Consider the following 24265-nt stretch of genomic DNA (forward strand, 5'->3'; position numbering starts at 1 on the left):
ACACTGTGGAAAGGCTCTCCAAAGCCGTCAGACCCCAGCACAGTGGAGACGAGTGGGCGGTGGGAGGATGCAGGGCTGGCCGGCCCAGAGCTGACCAGTGTGGCACCGTGTCTTTCCAGGATGGGCAGGTCACCTGCTTCGTGGAAGCTTGCCAGGCTGCCAACTGCCCAGCGCCTGTGACAATCAGTGGAGCCTGCTGCCCCGTCTGCCTGCAAGACGTCCAGGGAAGGAAGCCTTGAAGCCCCTCGGAGCCCTCCGAGCGTCCTCTGAGGCTGCTGGCTGCTGCAGGACACGAAGGTCAGGTGGTCCCGGACATGTCGCCGGGCTGTCTCAGAAGCAGCGCCAGGGACACAAGCAGATATGCGGTGGGAGCAGACACGAGTCCTAACTTCATGTTAGATCCTCAGGTTTTTATTTAAGTTTTTTAATGAAAAGTCGGTGCTACTATTAAATTGCACAGTTAAATCATTTAGGCTCCTCACGTCATTTCCCTTGAAACCACCATTTCCTCTTGACGGAGAGTTTTCCCCGCTTGGCCCTGAGACCAGAAGCTTGCAGACGTGTCACGTGCAGGTGGGTGTGTGCCCGAGCCACCAGGAGGCACATGCATTTACAGAGAAAGTCAGAGTTCGGCAAACGCAGCATCTCTTAGGAGAGTGCCCGGGTGGCACCGCTCCCAGCGCCCCGGTGCTCTGCACGCAGCCACACAGCAGATGTTCCTGCTGCTCGAGTGCACACCCACCATGTCTGTGCACCATCCGTATGCGACTGCATGAGCATCAAGCCACATGTAGGAGCTTGTTTTCGTCCTGCCCGCGTGTGCCCACCGCGTGGCCAGTGCCTGTCGCGCGCCTGTCATCACCGTGCCAGCCCACAGCCAGCTCGCGGCTGCTCACCCCGCAGGTGTCCTGGCCGGGTGCACCCTGCATTCCAGCGGGAGGAATCCACATGCTGGGAACTTGCCAACTTCCGGTTGTGAGTGCGTTAAAGAGCCAAACATGAGCCCCTATACCTCACTTGTATTTTCAAAATGCATGATGTTGTATGAGATTTTGCCCACGTTTTAGGTGTTAGGTATGGCAGGAAAATCGTTTCCATTCTGCAGAGGTTCTTTCAGAATCCAGAGAAAAGTAACTCTCGTACCTCATGGTCGCTCTAACTGACCAAAAGCCTGTTTGTTTGAAATGTACAGTGGTCTGTGTTCTGTGAAGCATGTCCCTGAACATACACGTTCAGTCCCACAGACATTTACTTGTGGGCCTACTGCGTGCTGGGTGCTATGCTGGTGAGGGGAAGACATGGCCGGTGAGGATGACCTGTGAGGACGTGGCTGGTGCTAGCACACGGGCGAGTCCACACCGGCCGTCACCAGGGCGAGTGGGATGCACGTTTCCGTGCAGTGTCCACAGGCAACGGGCAGTGTCATGGCCACGCCTCTGTCCAGCATGGGCACCGTTCCGGTGCCCTGTGGCAGGCTGCCATGTCCGGGTAGCAAGAACACCCTGCCATAAGAACACTGCCAGTGGGTTTATACATGGGCAGCTGACGTCTTAGCCTCATGTCACTGCCTGACAGACAAAAGCTGGCATGTGTCATGGGACTTTTGAAATACCAGGTTCAGTAATCAGGTCTTGGAATCAATTTCTGTAAATAGTAAATGGAAAACTCCATCTAAAAGGTCGATAGTTATGTACGCTGCCCCGCTGCAAACGGCAGTGGGTCCCACTTCCGGGACTGTTCAGGTGTCCAGGTGCCTTGGAGGTTTACCTGAGGTTTACCTGAGGTCTCGGTGCAGACAGGCAGGCACGCGGGCAGCCGTGTTGGCTCAGGCAGGCGTCTAGGATCATGTTCTCTGCGTTACAGGACAATCCTGCAGCTGCAGTGGGGTGTCTGGAATCAGCACGTGGACCTGACGTGCAGTCACGCCACAGTGGGTAGTGCCGAGCCAGGCTCAGCTGTGTTGGGGCCATAATAGGACGCTGTGTGCATGTTTCTCTCCTTTCCCGACTTGCCGACAGCCCACAGCCTTGTTTGTGTTCACTGTTGCCAAAGAAATGTTTGCACTGTGTAACGATGCCTTTCTGTTCAATAAAGGGGCCACGTTTTCCAATGGGGAATGGCGTCTTCTTTTCCCTGAAACCCATCAGCAGGGCTGCGCCTTGTTTGTCCAGTGAGATCCAAGCATGATCAAGAACGGAGACACTTCCTAGAGAGATGGTGATGCATTTCGACCTATTTGCTATGTAGAAGCAATGTGTTTTCTGACAAAGTTTCAGGAAGTCGCCTGACTTGCACAAGCTGAGTTTTCTGTAACGTTTCTTGGTGGCTTTACTGCTTCATATCAGTACCCACAGCTGTAGCCACAACACCCTAGGGTCTTGGAGCTGTGTGAGCAGGACCGCGCTCGTCAGTGATGGCGCCGCCTGCCCCCAGCTGTCAGAGGCTCAAGTAGGTTTAAGGTTCAGCCTTAAGGTTCAGCAGGTGAGGAAGAGTGGTCCCCCAAGCACCAGGCCACCTGCAGGTGAACAGGTCTGGGCAGCCAGCCTGTCCCGTAGGCCTGCGTGTGGCCCCATTTGTTCTGTCTGAAGAGGCCCCTCCCCGCCCATGTGTCCCTGTGGGCCGATGTCCTGAGGCCCCAGCATCATGGTGACCAACTGCTCAGAACAGACTCCATCCTCGCGTCTTCAGGTGCTGAGCATTAAGCCTCTGTGTGTGACACCTTCAGATTGTGGACTTGCTTTCTTTTACGTTTGTGGTGACAAATGTTCTCCAACCCCAAACCTTTAGGCAGTGACAGTGGGGCAGCGTGCTTGAACTTGGAAGGTTCTAGAAGCGCCAGTCGTGCCTGTTTCTATGTTGTTGAGACTAGAGTCTTATCTGCTGTTCCTGTGTCTGGGCTTCTTTGTTCAGAGGCCGCGTCTCTTGAGGAAGGAAGCTCAGCCCGGAGGTCACCCCATCCTCGTCGTCCTTCCCACGACAGCCTTACCTCATGTCTGGCCTTAACAATAATCTTAAAGGAGTGGTTTTTCCATCACGATTCTGAACTTCAGCCTGGTGGCTCGTCTCCCACAGCTCTGCCAGGAAGTCCCGCTTTTCACAAATAGTGTCATTATTGCAGGTTTGGTGTTAGGAGGGGAGGGGATAGTGTATGTCCCTTTGGCATTTGCAGCAACTGGTCACAGCCAAATTGGTGTGGCTTTTCTTTTGCAGAGATTTGGGGGTGGGGAGGAGTAGGAATCTTCTGATTTCCATTATATCTTTCCCATGCCAACATTGAGCATAAATTTCTGTATCATGGATAGTGTCATCCCAGTGTTTTATCAAGACCAGGTTTCTTTCTCATGGTCGTTCACCCTCAGAAGCCCCGAACTTTGCAGCTGCATGACTCCCTTGCCACATGCTTTTCCAGGTATCTGGGTCCTTCCCAGCTTGCTGTTCCGGTTGTTTTGTCCTCAGTGAGCAAACATCAGGCCACAACACAGACCCACTGCTGAATGACAGTGTACATGGTCCTCCAAGGACGCTGCTGGGAACCCATGTTTATGGTCTCAGCCCAACTCCGCTGGGGCTGCTGCCAGCACTCACAGTGGTCATCCAGAGAGACAAGAGATGGAGCAGGTGCTACGCTTGTTGTGTGTCCCTGGGACGCCTGAGGGGGCTGTGGGTCTCGCCCCCAAATCCGGGAATTGCAGTGCCCAAGGCTGAAACCCACTCCTGACACTGAGGCCAGAATGCTTTCATTTCACCAAACGTAAAGACAAAACAACTGCATGGATGCAAACGTTCCTTCCACCTGTGCCCACCTTGGGGGCCGTCCCACAGCTCGCTGAATGTTCCTTCTGGGAAGGACCCTGTGCCTTTGGGAATCTGATGCCGGCTTCCTTCTGGCGCTGGGCTGCCGTCTGGCTGCGTGACCTTTGCCAAACCACTTACCCTCCGTCTTCCATTAACTGTTTTCACTCGTAGCAGGTGCCCAGATGGACCAAGGCTCAAACAGCATCACAGGACTTCTCTCTTTGTGGCCACCTGTGCGTGGCTGTAATTTTTGTGTGAAAGGACAGCAGGGTCGTGTGTGTTTCATACGAATAAGAAACGGAGGGAGAGACGGGTCCTGACTTCCTGCGCTGCCTAGACTTAAAGGCAACAATGTTTCCGTGACCAACGGCCTCCTTTCCCCACATCTCTGACTTGGAGGCTGATGGCTGCGGCCAGCAAGGCGATTCCAAGCGGCCGAGCACCTGGGCCCACGCGGACTCTCCAGGTCCTCTTCCCATGGCTTCCCAAACACCTTCCTGCTCCCGTGTCCGTCCGTCTCATCCTTGGTCCTTGAATGATTGCCGTGCCCCTCCCGCTCTCCACCTCTGTCCCTGCGGCTGGCCAGAGGGCAGGGCCCCGTCTGCGGTGCTCTGCTGCTTGCCGGCGGCCATGTCTCTTCTCCCGAGTGCAGCCCCATGTCCCCAGATGGACTGCAAAGTCCTCACAGCTACCATGGCATCTGTGACCGTGAATTCCCAGCTGTTTGAAAACCAGTTCTGGCCCTGGCCCCACGTTCACTGGTGGGGCCCTGCCCCTTTTCATCATGACTTCGGTGGAGGGTGATCACACCAGAACCTTTATGTTTGTAAGTCACACACCTGAAGACGCAGTGATTACTGGCCATCTGCTCCAGACAGACTACACAGCCCCTTTGAGCCTGCAAAGTGATCAGCCTAGTGGGAAGTTTTTTTACATAAACACAGGAATGTCAGTGGAAAAAAGATGAACGGATGAGCTGTGGGTTGGTACCAGGACCAGCCTGGTGCCCTGGGCACCTCTCCTGCGAAGGAAGAACAGGTCCAAGCCCTCAGGTCTGAGGCCATGTAGCTCTGACCTCAGGTTAGCTGGGGACACCGGCTTCTCCAGGCCACATCCCAGAGCTTCTGTTCAGTGGGCCCTGGGGATAAATGCCCCCTCACCCTGTCCACGTGGAGGTGCTGCCACCAGTTTCCCCCTGAGGACAGCTGAGCAGGGTCAGGGCCGGGTAGCTATGACTCACCTCACATTCTGGCGTCCCCGGTTCTGGAAAACAAGCATGGTGACGTCACCCACAGATGGTCCAAGTGGTCAGCTCATTTGTGGTCTGCAGGCTGAGTCTTCTCTGTGACTCAATGGCAACAATATGCGTTTGTTAGAATAACAGTCAGTTACATTGGTCATGTATTAAGTTGCTTTCCCCTCCACCCTTCTATTTTTGACCTTCCACCGCCCTTGACATGACATCTGCTCTGTGGGCAGCAGTTAGTGCCTCACCAAACAAAGATGCTTCCTCCTGACCTGTCCCACGTGTGTCCCAAGGAAATCTGACTTCCTGGAATTATTACCAAGTGTTACCTTTGCTCAGCCAAACAGCAGTGACCTGAGTTGTCCATAAAGCAGATGTCTGGGTCCCCACTTCTTCTGGAATCTTCCCTCTGGGCCGCTTGGCCTGCGGGTACTGTCTCTGTTAGGAGGCCCTTCACTGGGGCCCCTGGGGGCTCATATTTGGCACCAGTGGAAGGAGGTCGTGCTTAAAATCAGTCCTGGGGCCACGGGTGCTGTTTGGGCCAATCTCTCTGGGCCTGTGTGTCCCTCATCTCAGCAGGAGCCCCTCCCTGGGGAGTCTGGTCCTCACTGAGGCCTCATTGTCGGGACACAGTAGGGACTTCTGCTCCCGAGTCCCCGGGACCCAAGTGAGAGGCCAGCGTCTGACACATGTTGGCAGCTCTCAGAAAACTGCCTCTCCCCTAGGGCAAAGGTCTGGGCCTGGCTCCTGGAGCAAAGGCAGGGACTGCTCAGAGGCACGTCCTGCCTGGAACAGCAGGTGCTGTCCTGGCCCAGACCCGACTGCAGGCCAGGACAGTGCTTGTGCCGGTGGGGGCCCGGCCATTTAATACGCCACCAAGTGTGCCAGTGCTCTTCCAGATGGCGCACATAGCCTGGCCCCCTACAAACCTGACCCTAGAGCCACACTCAGGCGTCGGTGCTCGCAGCCCACGTGGACGCACCGTCCTCTGCGAGCCACACACTCGGAGAAGGCTCATGTGCCCCAGCTGTACGTCCACAGCATTTTCAAGTGAAAATCGTCTTTCCAGCTTGGGGGTTCGGGAAAGTGGATTAAACGCTGCCCAGGACATTTCCCACAGGCTTAGACCACCATTTTCTCCAGGATGTCTGCAGCACCGAGCCCCTTTCTGTCGAGGGTTTGCATGAGTTGGTGTTTGATGCCGGAGACTCAGGTGACTGCAAGGCTCACAGCCCAGCCGCAGTCACAACCACGCCATGGGCCCAGCAGTCTCAGGGGCCCTGTCAAATCTACACACGGGGGGGGGGGGGGGGGGGGGGGGCTGGGGGGGTCAAGGGGCAGGGTGAGAGGAGAAGGGACTAAGAAGTACAAACTGGTAGTTACACAGTAGTCACGGGGCTGTGAAGTACAGCACAGGGAATAGTCAATGATATGGTAATAACTGCATAGTGCCAGGTGGGTACTAGACTAGTCAGGGGATCACTTCATAAGTTATATAAATGCCTAACCACTATTCTGAACTACTGAAATTAATATAATATTGAATGTCAACTGTAATTGAAAAACAATTAAAAATGGTGAAATAAAGTAATTTTCACAAGTTAAAAAGGCAGCAACAGAAACCTTGTATTTCATTACCAGAAACCAGGCTTCATTTTGGCTGGACTTTTAGAAATAGGTTTATAATATTATGACAGGATTTTTCTCTATTTTGGGGGGTGGGGAGCTGGAATCTACCTTAAAATAAAAACAGACAGATAAAGCAAAATTTCCCCACAATCCCATTTTGTAAAAAAGTCAACGTTTGCATTAGTCCATTAGATCTTTTAATGTTTCTCCCTGTCCGAATTTCATTTTGCACCTTTGCACCAGCTGCACAGATGACATTGTACTCTGATTTTCACTTCACACAGCCGGGTACATATTTCCCATGTCACTACTTCCCAGCTGCTTGTCACTTTGCTGGTCACACTGGCTTGCTGTCCATAGATGCCAGCGTCATGTAACTGAATGTGACACAGGTGAGATGGCGCCTCCTTCATGCTTCCAAACAGGAGCACACAGTAGGCGCCTCGCTGTCTTAACAGCACATTCCCACCCTCCACTCCTCGGTGATGCACACAAGACCACGTCCTTCTTTTCCCTACTTTAAAAGTCTTGAGGTGTGAACACATACTAACCGTGTGTGTAGGTGTGTGACGTTCCAAAGCCAGCATCCCTGCAGCCACCTGGGTCCCAGGTGCATGTGGCGCAGATAGAGGGGTGCACACGGCGGTGACGTCCGTTTCTGTGCAGCCGCCGTCCTCCACTGGCCCGAAGAGGAGGAGGAGGAGGAGGAGGTCATCGTGTGGGTCTGGCTCTCCAAGTCTCTAAGTGAGTAACCAGCTGTGAGGAAATGTCCTTCCTGCTGGTAAAACAAACAAATGATGCTCATGCACTGTTTTCACTGAGCCACCAAGATCCCGTGAGAACAGCTAAGATGTGGACTCGGACCATAACCAGCCCCCAGTTGCCTCAGAAAGTTGTGGTGCTTTCTAGGGTTTCAGCCCAAAGCCCCACATGCCGCGTGGGCACTGGCGAGGACGGGGAGGATGTGCAGACACTTGGCTCTTGTCCGGTTGCGTGGAGACAGCGCCACGGCCTCTGTGTGCTGAAATGAAAACGATCACATTTTCAACTACAAATTCCCTTTGTGAAAGTTCCACCAACATCTAACAACATTTTGCTTTTTCTGCTGTTCGGCTGATTGAGAGCCTGACCTTGACCTTTTGCAGTAACGTGAGGCCATGTGAAGACTGCGCCACGGTGATTTTTCACCCCACTGTTTGCACAGCGACTACGAGGCAGGCGTAGGTTCAAGGGGAAAAATTTTTCCTGACCTCTTGCATTATTCTAAGACAATTAGCTGAAATGGAAAATAAAGGGCGAGCAAAACAATGTCATTCTTTTGAAATGACCTATTCTGTAGTAGTGCACTTTCCTCCACCTAAAGTTGTAATAAGTTGAAATTTAACAGAAACAAAAACTGTCAGGTTACTGTGTTGTATAAAAAACTGAAGTTAATGCAATTTTGGGGATGAGACCTTTCTTTTTATTTCCACAATTTCTGTCGCTGCATTGACAGACACAGAAAGATGTTCTCTCTCCAGATTAAAAACAAATTCAAACTCTTAAGAATATGCTGCTAAACAACATGAACAGTTGGGCCCTAAGAGGCATCCAAAAACAGAAGAGGTAGAATCTGTTGACAATGTTGCTAACGTTAAACCACAACACAGACCTTCCTGCCGGCCTCGCAGTTTAGATGTCTTACTGATTGGCTATTGTTTTGCTTCAGATTTAAATGTTTGCTTACATGGCAACAATATCTTTCATCAAAAAGAACTGCTTCGCTAGGGCCAGTGTGGCGCCCCCCTCTTTTTCAGGGGTGCAGAAGCAAGGCTCACAGTAGGTGCTGCGCTGGGCTCTGCTCCTGACACACTATAGTCCCCTGGCCTGGGTGTCACCTGAGAGGGCCCGTCAGGGCCTGTGCAGTGTCCACTCCCTCTTCCTGGTCCCGGGGGGACTGTGGCTCCTGGGCATTGGTCGTGCTGACCTGGGACTTGCGGGCTGGCCCTCCTTGGTGCTGCCCGCCAGTAGCCCGTGCAGGTTACACCCCAAAGGGCTTCTGAAGCCTGGGAGAAGGGGAGGAGAGCTGTGCGCCCCAGCCTGCCCGTGGCACTTTGTCCCCTGCTCACTCCCACCCCAACGTCAGTGCACAAGGACCCCAAGTGCCTAGATGGCTGGACAACCAGCGTCCACAGACATCATTGCAAAGCAGTAGGTGCAATCGTGGGCCCAGCAGAGACCACCAGGAGCAGAAGGGGCCCTGCCCCCTCTGCCTTACGTCTCCTTCCAGCTGGGCTTCGGCTGATTTGGGCCACAGCCCTCGTGTCCAGGGCTCGGCTGCGCCTGGACGGACGGCTATGTGTGCTGTCCTTACGTTTCAGCCACTGTCCCTGCTTGGCACCCCCACACTGTCCACCAGCGCTGGTGCTGGGTCGGTGAGAGAGGCCGGCGGGTCTGTGGGCGCTTGGGGGATCCCTGGTCCCTGAGCAGGCACCGTAAGCTGCTGCTGCTGGACATGGAGCTTCTCAAGCTTATCCCAAGCTCAGCAGGCCACAGGACACCAGGCTTTTCCACCTCACGGCCCAGTGGTGATGTGTAATCCAGGAGAAAACAGGCTGCCGCTGTGCAGGGCACTGGAACTGCCAAGAGGCTGGGTCAGGACTGCACGATCATGTGAGTTCCCCGCCGGCCAGCAGGTGGTGCTGTCTGCCAAGGGAACAGCCCTGCCCCGCCTTTGTTACAAGGAAAAATACAAACAGTCCTCGGAGGGGCTGCTCCAGCAACGTGCTCAGAGGGGACCTTCAGGCAAGATGGGAATCCCAAGGCCAAGAGGTGGCCTGTTCTCATCCGTTTGACCAGGGTTCGTCATGAGCAGAGTTTTAAAGAGCCATCCAAACAGCAAGGAACCTGGAACATGTGGATTTGGGGGGTGGCAGGGTGGCCCGCCCACCGCAACGGCAAGCACTTGCTCTAGGAGTTGACTGTGACCTGCCTCACGTCTCCTTGAATGGACATCTGCTGTGTGACGCCAGGACTCAGCTTGTCCCGCATGGAGCCAAAGGGCTGCACAGAAGGGTATCTGGGTGACCTCCCCTGCTTGTCACCGGATGCCATCAGCTCATTGACAGGCCAGTCCCCTGTCGGCTTGCACGGTCACCCCCTATGAAGTCCCAGAGATAATCAGAACAAACGCAAGGGCCGCAGACGCAGAGGCCTGAAGGGAAGCCGACGGCCCCCTGGGCTCCCAGCCCGATGCACAGAGCCTTCCTGTTCCGACTTCCAGGTAAAGCGAGTCTGGGCAAGACTATCGGCGATCCTGACAACAGCTCAGCCACACTCTGCCCCCAGCAGGGGAACGAAACCCCAACAATGTGCCTTCACAACAGTGGGACTTTGGTCAATGAGAGGACGGCAAGTGGCCGCGAAGGCCTAGCGTGAGCCCAGGTGCACGGCATTGGGATTGCGAGCCCCGGGCCTGGTCATCCTGGGACGCGTATGCGATGGGCTGCGGCTCAGGCTAACTGCTCGCTTGTTGATGCAGTTTCTGAGGCAAAAATCAAGCACGCAGGAGTGGAACAGACGCTAAGAACAAGACGAGGTCTGCCCAGGCGAAGAGCTAAGGATCCAGAACTGGCAGCTCCCAGGTGTGGACTGCAGCACGAGGCTCAGCGGGGGCAGAAGACCACCTGTCAGTCAGTGTCACTCCCACCCCTTTGCTTCTTGGCAGGAATTATTCAGACGCACAGGGCCTGTCGTCCTCCAGCTGGTGGTGGTGAGCTGAAGGGTCCTTACTTCATGAGGTCCCCTCGCCATGTGTCGGAGAAGCTGAGCTCCTTTCCAGAAGCCAGGCCACGCATCCCGGGGTGCGATGGAAGGGTGGTCAGGGGGCTCTGCCAGGACGTCACCAGGGGAGGCTCAGCAGTTACGTCACTGATGGGCGTTAGATTAACAAGAAGAACATTTGACGAGGATGGCCTAGGACCTATGGGAAACGGCACGGAGCTGTTAGGCTACAAAACAAAAGGTAAAACGCGTTTGTCCACATGACACGCGGCTTTGTGGGCAGTCCTAGTGTGGGGACAGAGCCAGGAGTGCAGTTTCCAGGCTCTCGGCCTCACGTGGAAGGTGCTGGCTCGGGTAATAAATGGCCATCAACTGTGATTGGATGGCCATCAGCTGTGGCTAGTTGGCCGTCAGCTGTAACCAGTGAGCCTCTGGCCACTAATATAACTGCTGTGGCTACACTAGCAGCAAATGGGGGCTAGCAAGAAGATGGTGGCTGGGCTGGCAAGCACGGATTGCAGTTCTCATGGCAGAGTGTGGCGGAGTGTGGGGTGCAGATTCTGTGGCTCCTGCCTCCTGTGTCTCCAACCCAGCCGCCAGTGAGACTATAATGTTATGACTCCCCTACTTATGGCTCCGTGGGTGTTCCGTTTTGGCCTCACCGTGTCCTGTGTTCTTATGTGGGGAGCGGGACTACAGACCCCGCAGGCCGCCCCGCATGACACCTAGCAAACATCACAGACCCCTCGCCACTGTCCCCACTGGCACAGCCACTCAGTGCTGCCCGCACAGAAGTCCTGTCTGTCTGTCACTAATTTCTCTCTGTGTTGGTGACCGCCGGGCCCCAGGGCGGACACACGTGTCTGTGCCTGGTGTTCATGCAGAGGAACTGGTGATGTGTTGTGGGGCTCAGGGCTGCCAGTCTGACCACCTATGGCTGTCACCTCTGCAGGCCGCTCACCTCTGTGACTCAGTCACCTCATGTGCTAACTAATGATACTTGTTGCTTTGGGGTTGAGGTGACTAAAGCCCTCGAGTTCACAGGCCCCTCAAAGGATAATCAGGCTGTTACCCGGGCGAGGGGGACATGAGGGGGCATGGTGGTGGGTGGGCGCTGGGAAGTGGAGGCCTTGCTTCTACCCGAATTCTGTCAGCAGGTCCCTCCATGCTGGCACAAACCACCACCACCCCTTTTGGTCCTAAGAACCACAGTCGTCCTGCTGCCCTCGCAGGAGACCTCGAGTTACATCCCTGGACAGGAGGGAAAAGGGGTGGGGGCTCCAGGCCCCTGACTGTGATGAGGCGGCCCTGGGCTGCACAAGGCTGGCGCTGTCCGTCAAGAGTCAGCAGAGAAATGAATAGGCAGCAGGACACTTAGCGGGGAAGGAGGACTTGTAGGAGAAGGGACAAAATTAAAAGTGGAGATACGAGTACGGTGAAAATAACGCTTCCCTGTTTATTTGGCTGGAAGAAAACATTTACAAATGTGGATACCATGTTAATGCCTTTTGTGGAGGCCCCCAGGAGGGACAGGTGGCAGTGTCTGCAACAAAGTGGGGCCCATGAGGGGGCATCTGCTCATCCGCATCCGTCTTGGCAGGAACGTGGCACTAGATTTGCCTTTATTTGGAAAACAGTCTTAGTGGTGACCTTCGGAACGCAGAATAGTGCTGAAGCATTTCATGTCCATGTCCATTTGTCCTGATCTAGCACGTGACCATGTGCAAGCTTCCTGTCACTCTGTGCGGTCACCGTCCCATGGAACTCAGAACAAACGCGAAGGACGTCTCCAGTAGCACCACACACGTCCTACACGACGGGACGCCCGTGGTTTTAATAAACAAAGGGCAATTTCGAGATCAAACATCTCCCCTCATTGTTTGGGGAAGGGAATTCCTGAGTCAGCTGCGGGCCGCGCTTGGTGACACCAGGCTCCGTGGGGATAGTGGCCATGTCCTACTTGCAGAGAAGGATTTGGGATCCACAGGCTGGGTCCTACAGGAGAGAAGTGACTTGAACACATGGCTGGGTCCTAGGGTCTCAGTCAGGCTGATGAGCTGCCCGGTGGGGCCACAGTCCCCAGCCTGGTGGGAACAGGGACGGGCTGTGTGTGGAAGGGACACCATGCCTCACTCCCACTGGGGGTTCTTGGTTCTAGGCTGGGCATCTGGTGCCAGTAGTGACGCATCTGCAACGACGCCTCCCAGGACAGGACTGTCTCAATTCTGAACAACCCTCTGCGTCGGTGGCCCCGGGGTACAGAGGGACTTCCTACTATAGCATCACCTGGGGTCTCGCATGGAAGGTAGAGATGGAATGAAGTAAGTTTACACTGGTTTTTCCCCACACTGATCATAATTATGTGATTTTGAAAGAAGCACGTTTTAAAAGCCACCATTTTCTGTCTGCTTCTGGTTCATTTCCTGCCAGCCTTCAGCCAGCACTGGAGAAGGTGTGGTGCCAGTGCTTCAGCTGGGAGAACGTTGTGCAGCAGAAGGCGGGTCCGTTCCGATCACGCTGGCTCACTGATCCTCTGTCTACACTTCCTTAAAAGTGGGTTACCGTTTTCACAATATCCTTCGTTTATAAATACAGTTTATATGAGAAGAAAACACAGCAGGAAGGCAAGGAGGCTGTGCCCTGAGCTGAAACGGAGAAGGACCCGTGTGTTTGCACCAACTATGAGGACATTTGTGACGACTTCCTGGGTCCTCAGGGAAATATCTGACATTGGAAACCTAGCAGGATGAGGTGTCACCCACCTGCTCGGAGCCCGGAGCTGGACCAGCACTCTGTGACACGCCGACGTCCGGGCACCCCAATGGGGAGGTGGCCTTCAAGTCTCTCTCCGTGATCGGCAGTGAGGATTTAGAGTCACAGTGTGTCCTGCAGACAAGCGCACACCTAGTTAATGCTGTCACTACGTGCCCTCCAAACCATCATCACTGTCAGATGACAACACTGTCCGGTGGTGCCCGTGGGAGGGGGGTTAACAGTTACGACCCCATCTCAGCCCATGAAAATGCTCAGCCACGGCCATGCCCCACCCAGTCCCAGGGGCACGTGGCTCTAATGAGGTGTCTCAATGCAGCTGTGTCACACGGTCATGAATCCAGTATCGCTGACCGGCCACCCACAGATGGCTGACGCCTATGGTGACTGAGTGACTGTCCCACGTCACTGTTTAGACTGCAATGTAAGGACCCGGAAGCCTAGACTTTGTACAAAGCGGCCCGGCAGATATGTGGGGGCCCAAGAATGTACCCCGACCTCAGAAAACCAGCAGCACCACCACCAGCCCGACCATTGCAGAGTAAACGGGCTCGTGCCAGCTGAAGGGGGGACTTACCACCTGCAAATCACGGTCCAGGTGAGACCCGCCAGGCCACTGACCAGCAGGGCGCCCAATGCGATGGACAGCAAGGATGCCTTTGGGAGCCTCCCAGAGTCTGGCGTGAGAACGAGGCAGTTAGGGAGCCGCCATGCCAGGGGAAGCGTCAGTGTGCCAGCCCGACCCCAATCCTGGGCTGGGCTGCCCCACATGACCACACGATGCACTGAGGGGCCCAGGGCCGCCTGGAAGCAGTGTTCACACAGGCAAGCACCCCCAAATGCGAGCGTACAGGAAAGCTTGCAGAGCAGATGACACCTGTTCCCTTTTCCAGGTGACATCGCGGCTCTCCATGCAAACACTCATCCTGCCAACTCAGGAGGGGACTGTGAGCCCCACTGCAGAGACCCTGGGGTGGCAGCAGAAAGTGGGTGCAGAGAGGCTGTGACGGTGGGCAGACGGGACGAGGCGCACAGTGTGGTCGATGAATTCACGTCCTGGTGCCTCTGCGTCCCTAGGCAGAGGTCACACAGCGGTCAGGAAGGTGCCGTCCCCGCCCAGGTGGTAGTTAGAGCCGTGGGCAGCCCTGGGGACAAGAGGCAGCAGATCTCCCGCTGTGGGCGTGAATGTTCCTTCTTGAAACTGAGCAGGAATGGAGCACACAGGCCTCTCTGGAGGGCGTGAGGCAGGGCTGCCGGGGGCAGCTGGGTCCCGGGACCGCCGCTTCCGGAGACTGGACCCCGGGAAGTGCTTCTCCCACACCGGGCCCGGGCCCCCCCAACGCGTGGGACTCAGTCAGTGGTCCTCCAGCTCCACCAGGTCCTAGGTCTCCACTGTCCACGTGAGGCGAGGCCGTCTGGGGCCAGTGGGCTTCAGGAGCACGGCCCCTCTGGTCACAGCTCCTCACTGGCTCTCTGTGCAGGCGCTGAGCCCCTGGGCATCTAAGTGGGGCTCACTCCAGGCTTGCCGCGTCCTGGCTGGCCACGCCGTGCTCCCCACTAGACCATTCCGGACAAGGGGCAGAGGCAGGTGCCACTCACCCTGCAGCCCAGGCCCCTTTCACGCTCACAACAGACGCCTGATGAGCACTTTTACGTCAAATGGATGATGTGTGGGGACGTTTAGCACAGCAGGTAGTGAGGGTCCTGCAGGGGGGAAGACCCCCGCCCTGGCCTCACTGTGGTCAGGATGCTCTGAGCCCCCTGCTCAGCCAGGTCTGGACCCCAACCCCCACCCGGCCCCGTTCCTCTGGTCTTTTCCCCCCACAGGTGCCTTCTCTCTGCCCACTGGCTGTGACCCCTGGCGACCTTTGCTGCAGTGAAGCTCTTGTGGGATGTGATGAAGTCTGTCCTGCCCTGTTGACAAGTATCTGTGCATGGTTTTTCTTTCACAGGAGCTAGAAGCCAAATTATGAATCCTAGATCTGCAACTGAGTGGTGGTGTGACCCTCAGCAAGTCACTTAACCTCTCTGTTCTGTCCCTGTGGGGACATCGTGCTTAGTTCACGGAGGTAATTCACAAGGGGTGACAGTGCTGACAGTTTGGCACAGCACCCGGCACTCCCGAGTTTTCACAACCTCTGGGTGTAAATTTAGGCCAATGTCTGCCCCGCCCCACACCGAGAACACAGCAGGTAGACATACTGGTCACCAGCTACAGCAGGAGGACCCGCAGCCGTCCCCAAGAGTGCACTGTGACCCCGCTCCCCACGCCGGGCACGGGAGGCGTGCGGTCTCACCTACACACGTCCTCCCATCTTCCCCTAACACGTAGGGGTCCCAGCACTGGCACTGGAAGCCGCCCTTGGTGTTCCTGCACCGAGCTGACGAGTGGCAGGGGGGGTCTGTCACGTCTTCACACTCATTGACGTCTGGTGGAAAGGACACAAACGACGCAGAGGTGAGGCCCCGCTGAGCAGCAGGCAGCAGCCCCACCCCCCACCTCAGCGAGCTCTGGCCTGGGTGACCCTCCCCACAAGGGCCAGCGAGTGTGCCAAGGCTGCATCCCCATCCAGGAAGAGGGAACGTCACCCTCCACGGTCCACAGTCAGGGTGGCGCCTGCCAGCTCCCTCTGACCCCTCCTGTCCCCCCTCCCCAGCAGCGTCCTCGGGCACTGTTGCTGACCCACCCGAGCCACCTGAGTCTAACTCAAGCTCGCGTGTGGGCATGACAGGCACCAGCCTGGGGCCCAGCCTCCCTGGGGAGCTGGCGCTTTGCTCACTTGTCAGACTGCATGGTGTGCAGGACCCGGGGTGGGTGGAGGACATCAGCTCATCATAAGCAACAACCGAGGGGGGGCTGGGCCCGGAGCCTCCTCCCCGAAACACTGCCATCAGCCGGGCATCTGTGATGTGACACCCACCCTGCAGCACGCAACGGGGACCTGTGCCGCCTTTACAGCCTCCTGCCTAAAATCTACCACCCGTCACCACACTCCTGTTCCCAAGCGCCACGCTGTGTAACCTTCCCTGGGATAGCAAGCCTTTTGGGCCAATTCCAGGAAACTGGGAGGATAATGTCAGAGGAGAGCATGTCACGTTCCTAAGTGCACGTTGTATAAACAGCATTAAATGTCACACAGTGCTCTGGGGAGCCCTCCGTCCAGAGGGACGAGACGGCACTCATTCCAGCTTTCCGGCCAGCCAGGCCAGGCTCTGCCCCGCACTCCAGTCTGCGACCCTGGTGTCACCCACACGCCCCACAGAGGGCGGAAGCAGGGATAGGTGGAGGGACCGCCCACGTGGAAAAGCTGGATCTGTGGGCACCAGCTGGAACCCGCCGCCTTTGGCCACGGGTTCCGCTCACCTCCCAGGGACAAACAGGCCCGTCCGAGCTGGCGCTGTGCTTGCGAGGCGACCACACGTGAGTGATGGGCACGGGCCTCACCCGGCTGGCCTCGGGCTGGCACGTTAGGGGGCGGGTGCTGCCCGCACCCCCCCAGCCTGACCTATAAATGGGGCGAATCCAGTACATGGCGCGCAGCTGCGGGAGTGTCCCACGGGCTGCGCGGAGGAAGACCCTCGCGGAGCAGCTGGTACACAGGCGCCATTCAAGATCTGTAGTTCCAAGTAATGACATCAGTGACAAGGACAGCAAAACAGAAACAGTGCTGACAAGAGGGGGAGGGGCTTCGAGGGCTGGAGCCACAAGGCCCCAGCTCGGGGCAGAGCGGCCAGTGGAGCTTTGGTTGTGCAGAAGCTAAGAAGTGTCTCATTTACGGTCCCCCCCCCCCCCCCCACGCAGAGCAGGGAGGGCTGGTGCCGGTGACAAGGCACCTGCAGCCTCACCAGGCAGGCTCGTGCCAGCTGGGCTGGGCGTCGTCACCGGAGGCTGCGCCACCCAGGGGATGGGGTGGGCAGAGAACAGGATCCTGCGGCTGGACCCCCCTTTCTCCTCCTGTCACTGGTCCCTGTGGCCGCTGCCATGACCAGCGGTGCCGCAGACGCGGTGGCTTTATAACAAGAGGTTTCTGCTGTCACGGTGCTGGAGACCTGACAGGGTCACACTCGCTCCGAGGCACGTGGACGGCCCCTCCCGGTCTCAGCCAGCTTCTGGTGGCAGCTGGCGATCGGGTGCCCGTGGCCTGTAGCTGCACCTCCTCCTCCATCCTCCCTGTGTCTCTTCTTACGAGGACATCGGCTTCGCACCTGCCTGGCGGCCCCAGTTTAACTTGGTTGCACCTGCAATGACCCTACTGCCCTGTAAGGTCACATTTTCAGGTCTGGGGCGCAGGACTTCAGCATAGCTTTTTGGGGACACAATTCGCTGCATTTCACTCTAGCTGTGGTCAGTTTCTTCTGGTCAGAGCCCCACGTCAGGGACCGTATAACTGGTCTCCTTGCCCCAGGGGTGAGACTGAGGAAGCTGTGACAGAGCCACACTGGGGAGAAGCCACCTGAGACCCGCATGTCCCCAGCGTCACGGGTCAGTCTGCAGAGGCCGAGGCTCCGCTCACCTGCGTCCCCAGCCCCCTGACACGTGCAGAGTCCTTGTCCCCTGAGCACATGTGTGCCGACTGCAGTTTTCTCTGCCCCTCAGACACCGAAACACTTGTGTTTGTTCACGACACAACTGCTTGGCAGTAACTGGAGCACCACGCTGCACAAACGTAGCTTTTTATTGATTTTGAGTTCAAGTCCTGCAGGCTCTCAACAAACATTATAATTCATTTGCCAGTTTTTCCTTTCCACCAGGTTTTCATGCGGGTGGCTCTTAGGGGATAAGTAGGATTTTGCGTGTTAAGGATTCAGCTGGGCCTGTAGGGTCTTCGCTAGACAGACTGATAAGCTGACTTCGCTGAGAACTGGCTAGAGTGGTTACGTTGACATCCGTTCACTGTGGGGCAGTGCGTCCCCTCGTGGCCATATCTGAGTCCCTTGTACCCTGTAATTCTTGATTCAGGAATGTCCAGTGTGGGGCCTGGTCGGGTAAAAATATCTATCCGGAGCTGAGTGCCTGTGTTCCGTGGTTGTTCCTCACCAAGCAGCTGTAACTGGTTTATTTTTAAGGTATTATATCAATTATAAATGTAGGGAGACACAACAGTTCTATAAATAAAAAGTTACTTCCTCGTGCCATCTCACTGAGCTGCCGCTGTGACCCATGTTAAGAAGCTTGTGTTGTCGTGAAAACATTCATAAACGTGCCACAGACACACAGGCCCCTTGCTGTCGAAAGCAGGCTCTTCTTGCACGTCGCACTGCAGCTCGCGTTTCCACGCAGCCGTGCTTGTGGGAGCATTTCAGTCGGGCGGCTGCTGACTCACTTGGCCTGACACTCACAGCGTGGATGCCTGGGCCAGCTGCTGGGGACACACAGTGATAACCTCGGGGATGAGACATGCCTATTCTCTGCCCTGTGCCCGGAAAGGACTCATGTGGACAAGCACCGACGTGGACTGACCACCACCCTCATCTTACATTGGAAAACATGGCAGCACACAGACACCAGGGGCTGGGAGGTAGGCGAGGGAGCTGCTGAAACGGCCCAGGCAGGGGGCACGGTGGGCCGTCAGCCATCTTCTCAGCTTGCAGTGTAATGGGGGTCTTGCTGGAGCCGCAGTTTCTGACTGGAGTTGGGGAGGCCGCAGATGCTGTGTCCAAGCTGCCCGGGGCATTGCTGCCTCCCTCTGAGCCAGGAATGGTGCCCACGCGATGGACCACTTGGTGAGATGGTCTTGGACCCCAAAGCATGCAGCCCGCTTCAGGACCAGGCTGATACTGGTACGCGTTAGTACGTGACCCACTCTAGGGTCCTGTTAACTATTGGTGTGAGAAATTAAAGCAGAAAAAAGATAAGGGATGGGGGTGAGAAAGGACCTCAGGAATAGAAAGAATAATTATGCTGATGTCATCAGATGTCCAGAGGAGCAGGACAAGAGCCCACACAGGAGATGACGTGGTGGGAAGTGAGGGGTGCTCAGCGCACAGTGGGGCAGCACGAGGCTGGGCGCCCGGATCTCCCTGCCGCCTGTTGTGGGCTCTGCCCCTCCTTTATGGGTAACTTACGGATCCCTGTGAATACAGCTTTGGGTCACAGGTGCCACAAACAGTCGCGATCAGGACTTAGAGGGTCCAGGCATTTAGGCCAAAGGACTTTATGGCACACACATGACATAAGCACCGTGTGACGATACCGGGTGCTTGGCAGACACCTGGCCATGCTGAAGCCACGTGCTGTCCCCTGGGCTAACGGCCAGTGTGCAGCCAGGAATGCAGCGCGGCGGGCATCTCGGTTTGGCACAGGCTCTGAGCCAGAGCAGCACGAAACCTGTGGGTTTGTCGGCTTTTTCTCCGAAGGCTTAGCTACGAATGCAGTTTTCCAGGTAATAAAAGGCTATTTGTGGTGACAGGCGTCACCTCATCACAGAACAGCTGGGGTCCTGTATGTGAACTTTCTAGAAAGTGCTGACCCACTCTCTGAGAGGGACACCTTTTGACGGCTCTGTGTCCATCCTCTGGTCGCGTCTCTTGTCCACCATCGTCCGCGACCAAACCCTGAAGCGACGTGGGGTGTGTGGACACATGCCGCCCTGGGTCCCCGCAGCCTCAGGCAGGGACTCCGAAGCCAGCCCAGGGATTCGGGCAGTACGCCCCCACTCCTCTGGCTCCTAGGCCGTTTGCTCCCAGCCACCAACTCATCGCTCTTCCCCTAGACGTCCTCGTAGAGCCGGCTGGACCTCACGCGTCGTCATCATTTCTCTCTCAGCTGAGAGACAGCAGCCCGGCCTGGCCTGGCCTGCCCGAGACATCTGGCCCTGGATGTGACAGCTGACACGGCGGTCGCAGTGGGTCCTCTGTGCTCAGCCCCGCAGGCGTTTCTGCTACGATTTGGGGACGTGAAGCAGTTGGCCGTTGTAACTTTCTGGGACAAAGCACGGTGGATTTCCAAAACTGAACTGGAAACTTGTTACTGTGGTAAAATACAGGCAACATAAAATTCGCCATCTTAACCATTTTTAAGTGGACGTTTCAGTGGCCTTAGTGCCTTCGCACTGTTGTGCCACCATCACCACCATCAGTCCCCGCATCACCACCATCTTCCCTAACTGGAACTCCGTAAAACTGAAAAATGTGCACTTTGTTTTCATTTCCACTGGCCAAGCAACCCGAGTCTCGCGTGGCTTCACCTCGCTCTCCCCGCGGCCTTGCTGGATGCAGCCGGTGGCCAGCAGCCCGGATGAGGTGGGCTGCCAGGTGACAATTTCCTCTGTATTAACAGGGTCTTGGTTGCAGTTGGTCTGCCTTTCCAATGACGGCTGGTGAGTTCAAGCAGACGTGTCACCACTGGCTAGGCAGCATTCGTTTCCCGCTTCAAACATGGCTTTCCTGCTGCAGCTCTGCTCAGCGATCCCAGGGCCTGCACTCAGCTTCCACTGCAGGGTGTTTGTGAGCGAGTCAGGTACCGTGAGCTGCTGGAACTGGCCTCGGTGGGAGTGACCAGGGACTCGGGCCCTGGCCTACAGCTCTGCGTGGCGTCTTCCAGCCTGGCAGCCAGCACCCGTTCCACGCAGTCGAAAAGGAAAAGCAGGAGGGCATGGGCTTGGGGCACAGGGGTAGGGGAGGGTGTCCCATTCTGCCCTCGTGTCCCCAGCTATAAGTCCACACCGGGCGTCAGGAAGACGGCACTGAGGATGCGGGGACTCCGGCCTGGAGATGAGCTGACGCCGGTGGGCTGCTCGGCCCCTACGTTCTCCCAGTGGAACCATCTCCGTCTCACTCATCTGAGGAACTGGCTCAACGGCTTCACTGCAACTGTCCCATGAGCTGCTTCTTCTCCCTGTCTCTTTCCTGCCCTGCGTCATCCTGTTGAGCTTCTCTGATGTGACTGTCTCGATGCTTCACTATCCAGAAAGGCGTCAGCTTGGGGACATGGCGGCTAAGGGGACACTTGAAGTCCATGCCAAAACAGCCCTGGGAAGGCAACCGTGCTCAAAGGCACCTTCTGGTGAGTGAGTGACAGTTATTCCTGATTCATATCTGGAAACTGCAGCGTTGGCGGTAACGTCATTCAAAGACAGAGTTAAATGACTGACCTTTACAAACCGGGGGCTGGGAATCCCATCCTTGGTGGGTGCAGGTGATTTGCTCTGGTCCTTGAAGCTGGAATCCGTGACGGCAGGCGAACACCAGCACGCGTCTGCCAGACTCATTGCAGAGCACGAAGTCCCCGTTGTCCACTCTCCCTGGGAAGCCACACGCGCCATCTGTGCAGGGGTCAAAGGGAATGCAGTAAACCCTGTCTCTGTCATCCACCCTCTGGGCCTCACCAGGATGTCACGTCCAGACGTCTCACACAGACAACCCAGTCTGCTCCCCGTGGTGCCCGCCGGCCACCACCTAGGCCTACAGAAGTTCCTTCTCTCTCTGTCCCTTCGCCCTTGAACTGTCTCTGATCAGGCTCCACTCCAACAACATCACTTGTATCAAGACCAGTAGTCCCTCGGTGCCAAAGGTCACAATGAGTTTCCAGCCGCCTGTCACCAGGCCATTGGCAGCCCCTGCCTTCCATCTGACTCAGGACTTGTCCCTTCCAGAAGCTCTCACCGGGGTTGTGTCATTGGTTGTCAGCATGAAACACAACCTCTGCAGATGGGCTTTCAGAGAAGTCCCACCTCTGTATCCTCCTGATTCCCACTCTTCCTACCCTGCTGCTTTCTACTCACCTCTGCTCTCACTCCCGACATGCAGCCCATCCGCCGAGTCCACAGCTGTTACCTGCATTCAGGCCACACCACATGAACTCACCTTGCCCTGCCAGCTCCCACAAGGTGCTTCCGTCAGTCAGGCACACAATTAACCTGCCAGGAAGCCCTATGGGCTCTGTCCTCAGACCGCTGGCAGCTCCTACAGTCACCTCCTGGGGGCCAGGCCACCTTCCTCTTTTCCAGGGACTGTCACAGCAGCTTCTGCTGGTTCTTCCTGTGTCTGCACTGTCCCCACCCACATACATTCCCAACAAGTAGCCAGGGGTCTCCATCAAGGTCACGTGTCCCCCACGGAAAACCTGCCATACTTTGTGTCGCTCAGAATAACAGACGAGGCTTACAAGCGCCGAGGCCTGTGTTACTCCTCAGGTCTTGTCTCCTCACCTCTCACCTCCTCGCTCACCCCTCAGACCGGCCTCCAGGGACCCCAGGATACAAGGCGCACTCACAAGGTGGCAGGTGCTCTTCCCTCTGGAGGGAGAGTCACGGCCTTTTGTGGAGGCTTCGCTCGCGAGTCCCCCCAGCCCTTCCCACTGTGGCCGTGCCCATGGACATGGGGACAGGAGGCTCTATTCACAGCATCACTCGTATGTTGTCTGTCTTCCCTACCCAGAGTGTCAGTGCTGCGAAGGCAGGCGTGTGTGTGTGTGTATGCGCGTGTGTGTGTGCGCGTGCATGTGAATATGTGTTCATTCCTACAGATGTGCTGCAGCACCTGGACAAGTGCCTGTCACGGAGGCGGCAGCAGTAAAGCAGCCCCCAGCTCCTGCCTGGAGCCAGATCGTGCAACACAGAGCTGGTACCATCCATAACAACAGGACAACACCCCCGACATTCGGGAGACGGAGTTGGACGTGTGTGACAGCACGTGCAGCAGAAAAACGGAAGCTGAAGACCCACTGTGAGTCTTGGCTCTGTCATTTATTAGAAGATAATTTTGGTGGGCGTAACACTAAAATAGAAACCTCTGCTTTCCTAAACTGAGGCCTAAAGAGGCTTCAGGTCCCTGGCAAGTCTCACTCCTCCCAGAACCTTCTTTCCTATAACCACCTGCTGGCTGCCCCATCTGAACTGACAAGTGTGTTTTCTGAGCTACTGCTTCTCAGCCAGGCCACCTCTGCCCTCCCACTGAGGACAGTGGCAGTCTTGTATTTGTGTTTGCTTTTCACAACTCGGTGGCACCCCTGGGACCTAGCCGGGTGCCAGCACATCCTACAGAGCAGGACGGACCCTGAAACACTGAATGAGCCCCGAGGTGTCACAGGTGTGAGGTTGGGAGACTGATGTAAGCATTCACAGCTCGTACATGGCACACAGGACAATGTCCTCTTATAGGGAGGGTCCAGGCTGGGGGACAGTTCCTTCCTCACCAAGGAGGATGCAACCTGCGGGCACCAGGCTCGCTCTCCCGTGTTTTCTCCAAATGTGCTAATTGGAAGCCGCTTCTTTGAGGAGTTACGCTTCTGTGGTGGGAGCGGCGGCGCTGAGGTGAGGTGACAGTTACCTTGGGAAGCGGCCTCCCTCCACACCTCCAGGTTCAGGCCTGGGATGTCCTCACACGGCTTGAAGTCCTGCGGGAATGTGCCAAGTCGGAAGGCGTCGGCGGGCACGCGGGGGAGGCCAGTGTTGTCACAGATGACCCGGGACAGGGAGTGCCTCTGCAGCTCGCGCCTTTGTGCCTCAGTGAACACACGGCTGTTTTCCCACCAGAACCTGCGCAGAAGGAGAGAGCAGTGGGCAGTGATGAAAACGCCCGTTTCTGAGACAGTGCCTTCCTTTGTCCCAGAAAACCTCGAGCCACATGCGTTGGTAAAGACACACTTCTGAGTGAGACAACTTGTAGCGACTTGTCCCAGACATTCCTAACTATTTGAAATGCTGCACCTTAGAGATTAGTGACAAATTGTATGGGGGGGGGTGCTCAGGGCATCGCTGACGAGCCCTCTGATTAGAAAGACTGTGAATGTTCCTGAAAAGGAGTCTGACTTGGCCACAGTGAGTACAACAAAGACTGGGTGTGTGGGGATTATCAGAAAAGAAAGACACCTCCCAGTGTCACGCTGTCCCACATCCCTGCTTTGTCGTGAGCTGCAGCATGTGGACACTGGAACTGGACGTCAGGTCAAGGACCTCACTTCTCTGATGGCCTGGAGCCCTTAGCTTGGGCTGGAGGCTGAGGGCTGACAAGGCGGACGACAGCATGCGTCCAGGTGGAGCCCTCTGTGTCCCCACACTCGGCCAGCCTGACCCTCCCCACTTCTGTAGACGTGGACAGGGAACATGTGAGGATGTGTGA

The 24265-nt window shown here is 56.3% G+C and overlaps 2 protein-coding genes across 3 annotated transcripts in view; one reads left to right on the plus strand and one right to left on the minus strand.

Annotated features, from left to right (window-relative positions):
• Window positions 1-2117, plus strand: part of PXDN (peroxidasin) — a 68021-nt gene extending 65904 nt beyond the window's left edge. For both annotated transcript variants that reach the window (XM_074331615.2, XM_074331616.2), the window contains one exon: window positions 120-2117. In XM_074331615.2, coding sequence (XP_074187716.2) covers window positions 120-239 — 120 coding nt within the window. In that variant the 3' untranslated portion in view covers window positions 240-2117. The remainder of the gene's footprint in view (window positions 1-119) is intronic.
• A 9445-nt stretch (window positions 2118-11562) lies between these two features.
• Window positions 11563-24265, minus strand: part of TPO (thyroid peroxidase) — a 54247-nt gene continuing 41544 nt past the window's right edge. Inside the window, exons 14-19 of the mRNA XM_019752038.3 lie at window positions 23474-23682; window positions 21298-21468; window positions 15502-15633; window positions 13782-13881; window positions 13195-13318; window positions 11563-12427 (exon numbers count right to left, since the gene is read on the minus strand). Coding sequence (XP_019607597.3) covers window positions 12389-12427; window positions 13195-13318; window positions 13782-13881; window positions 15502-15633; window positions 21298-21468; window positions 23474-23682 — 775 coding nt within the window. The 3' untranslated portion in view covers window positions 11563-12388. The remainder of the gene's footprint in view (window positions 12428-13194; window positions 13319-13781; window positions 13882-15501; window positions 15634-21297; window positions 21469-23473; window positions 23683-24265) is intronic.

Source organism: Rhinolophus sinicus, chromosome 2, assembly GCF_057876585.1.
Source record: "Rhinolophus sinicus isolate RSI-liver-muscle chromosome 2, RSI-T2T, whole genome shotgun sequence".
Taxonomy (NCBI): Eukaryota; Metazoa; Chordata; class Mammalia; order Chiroptera; family Rhinolophidae; genus Rhinolophus; species Rhinolophus sinicus.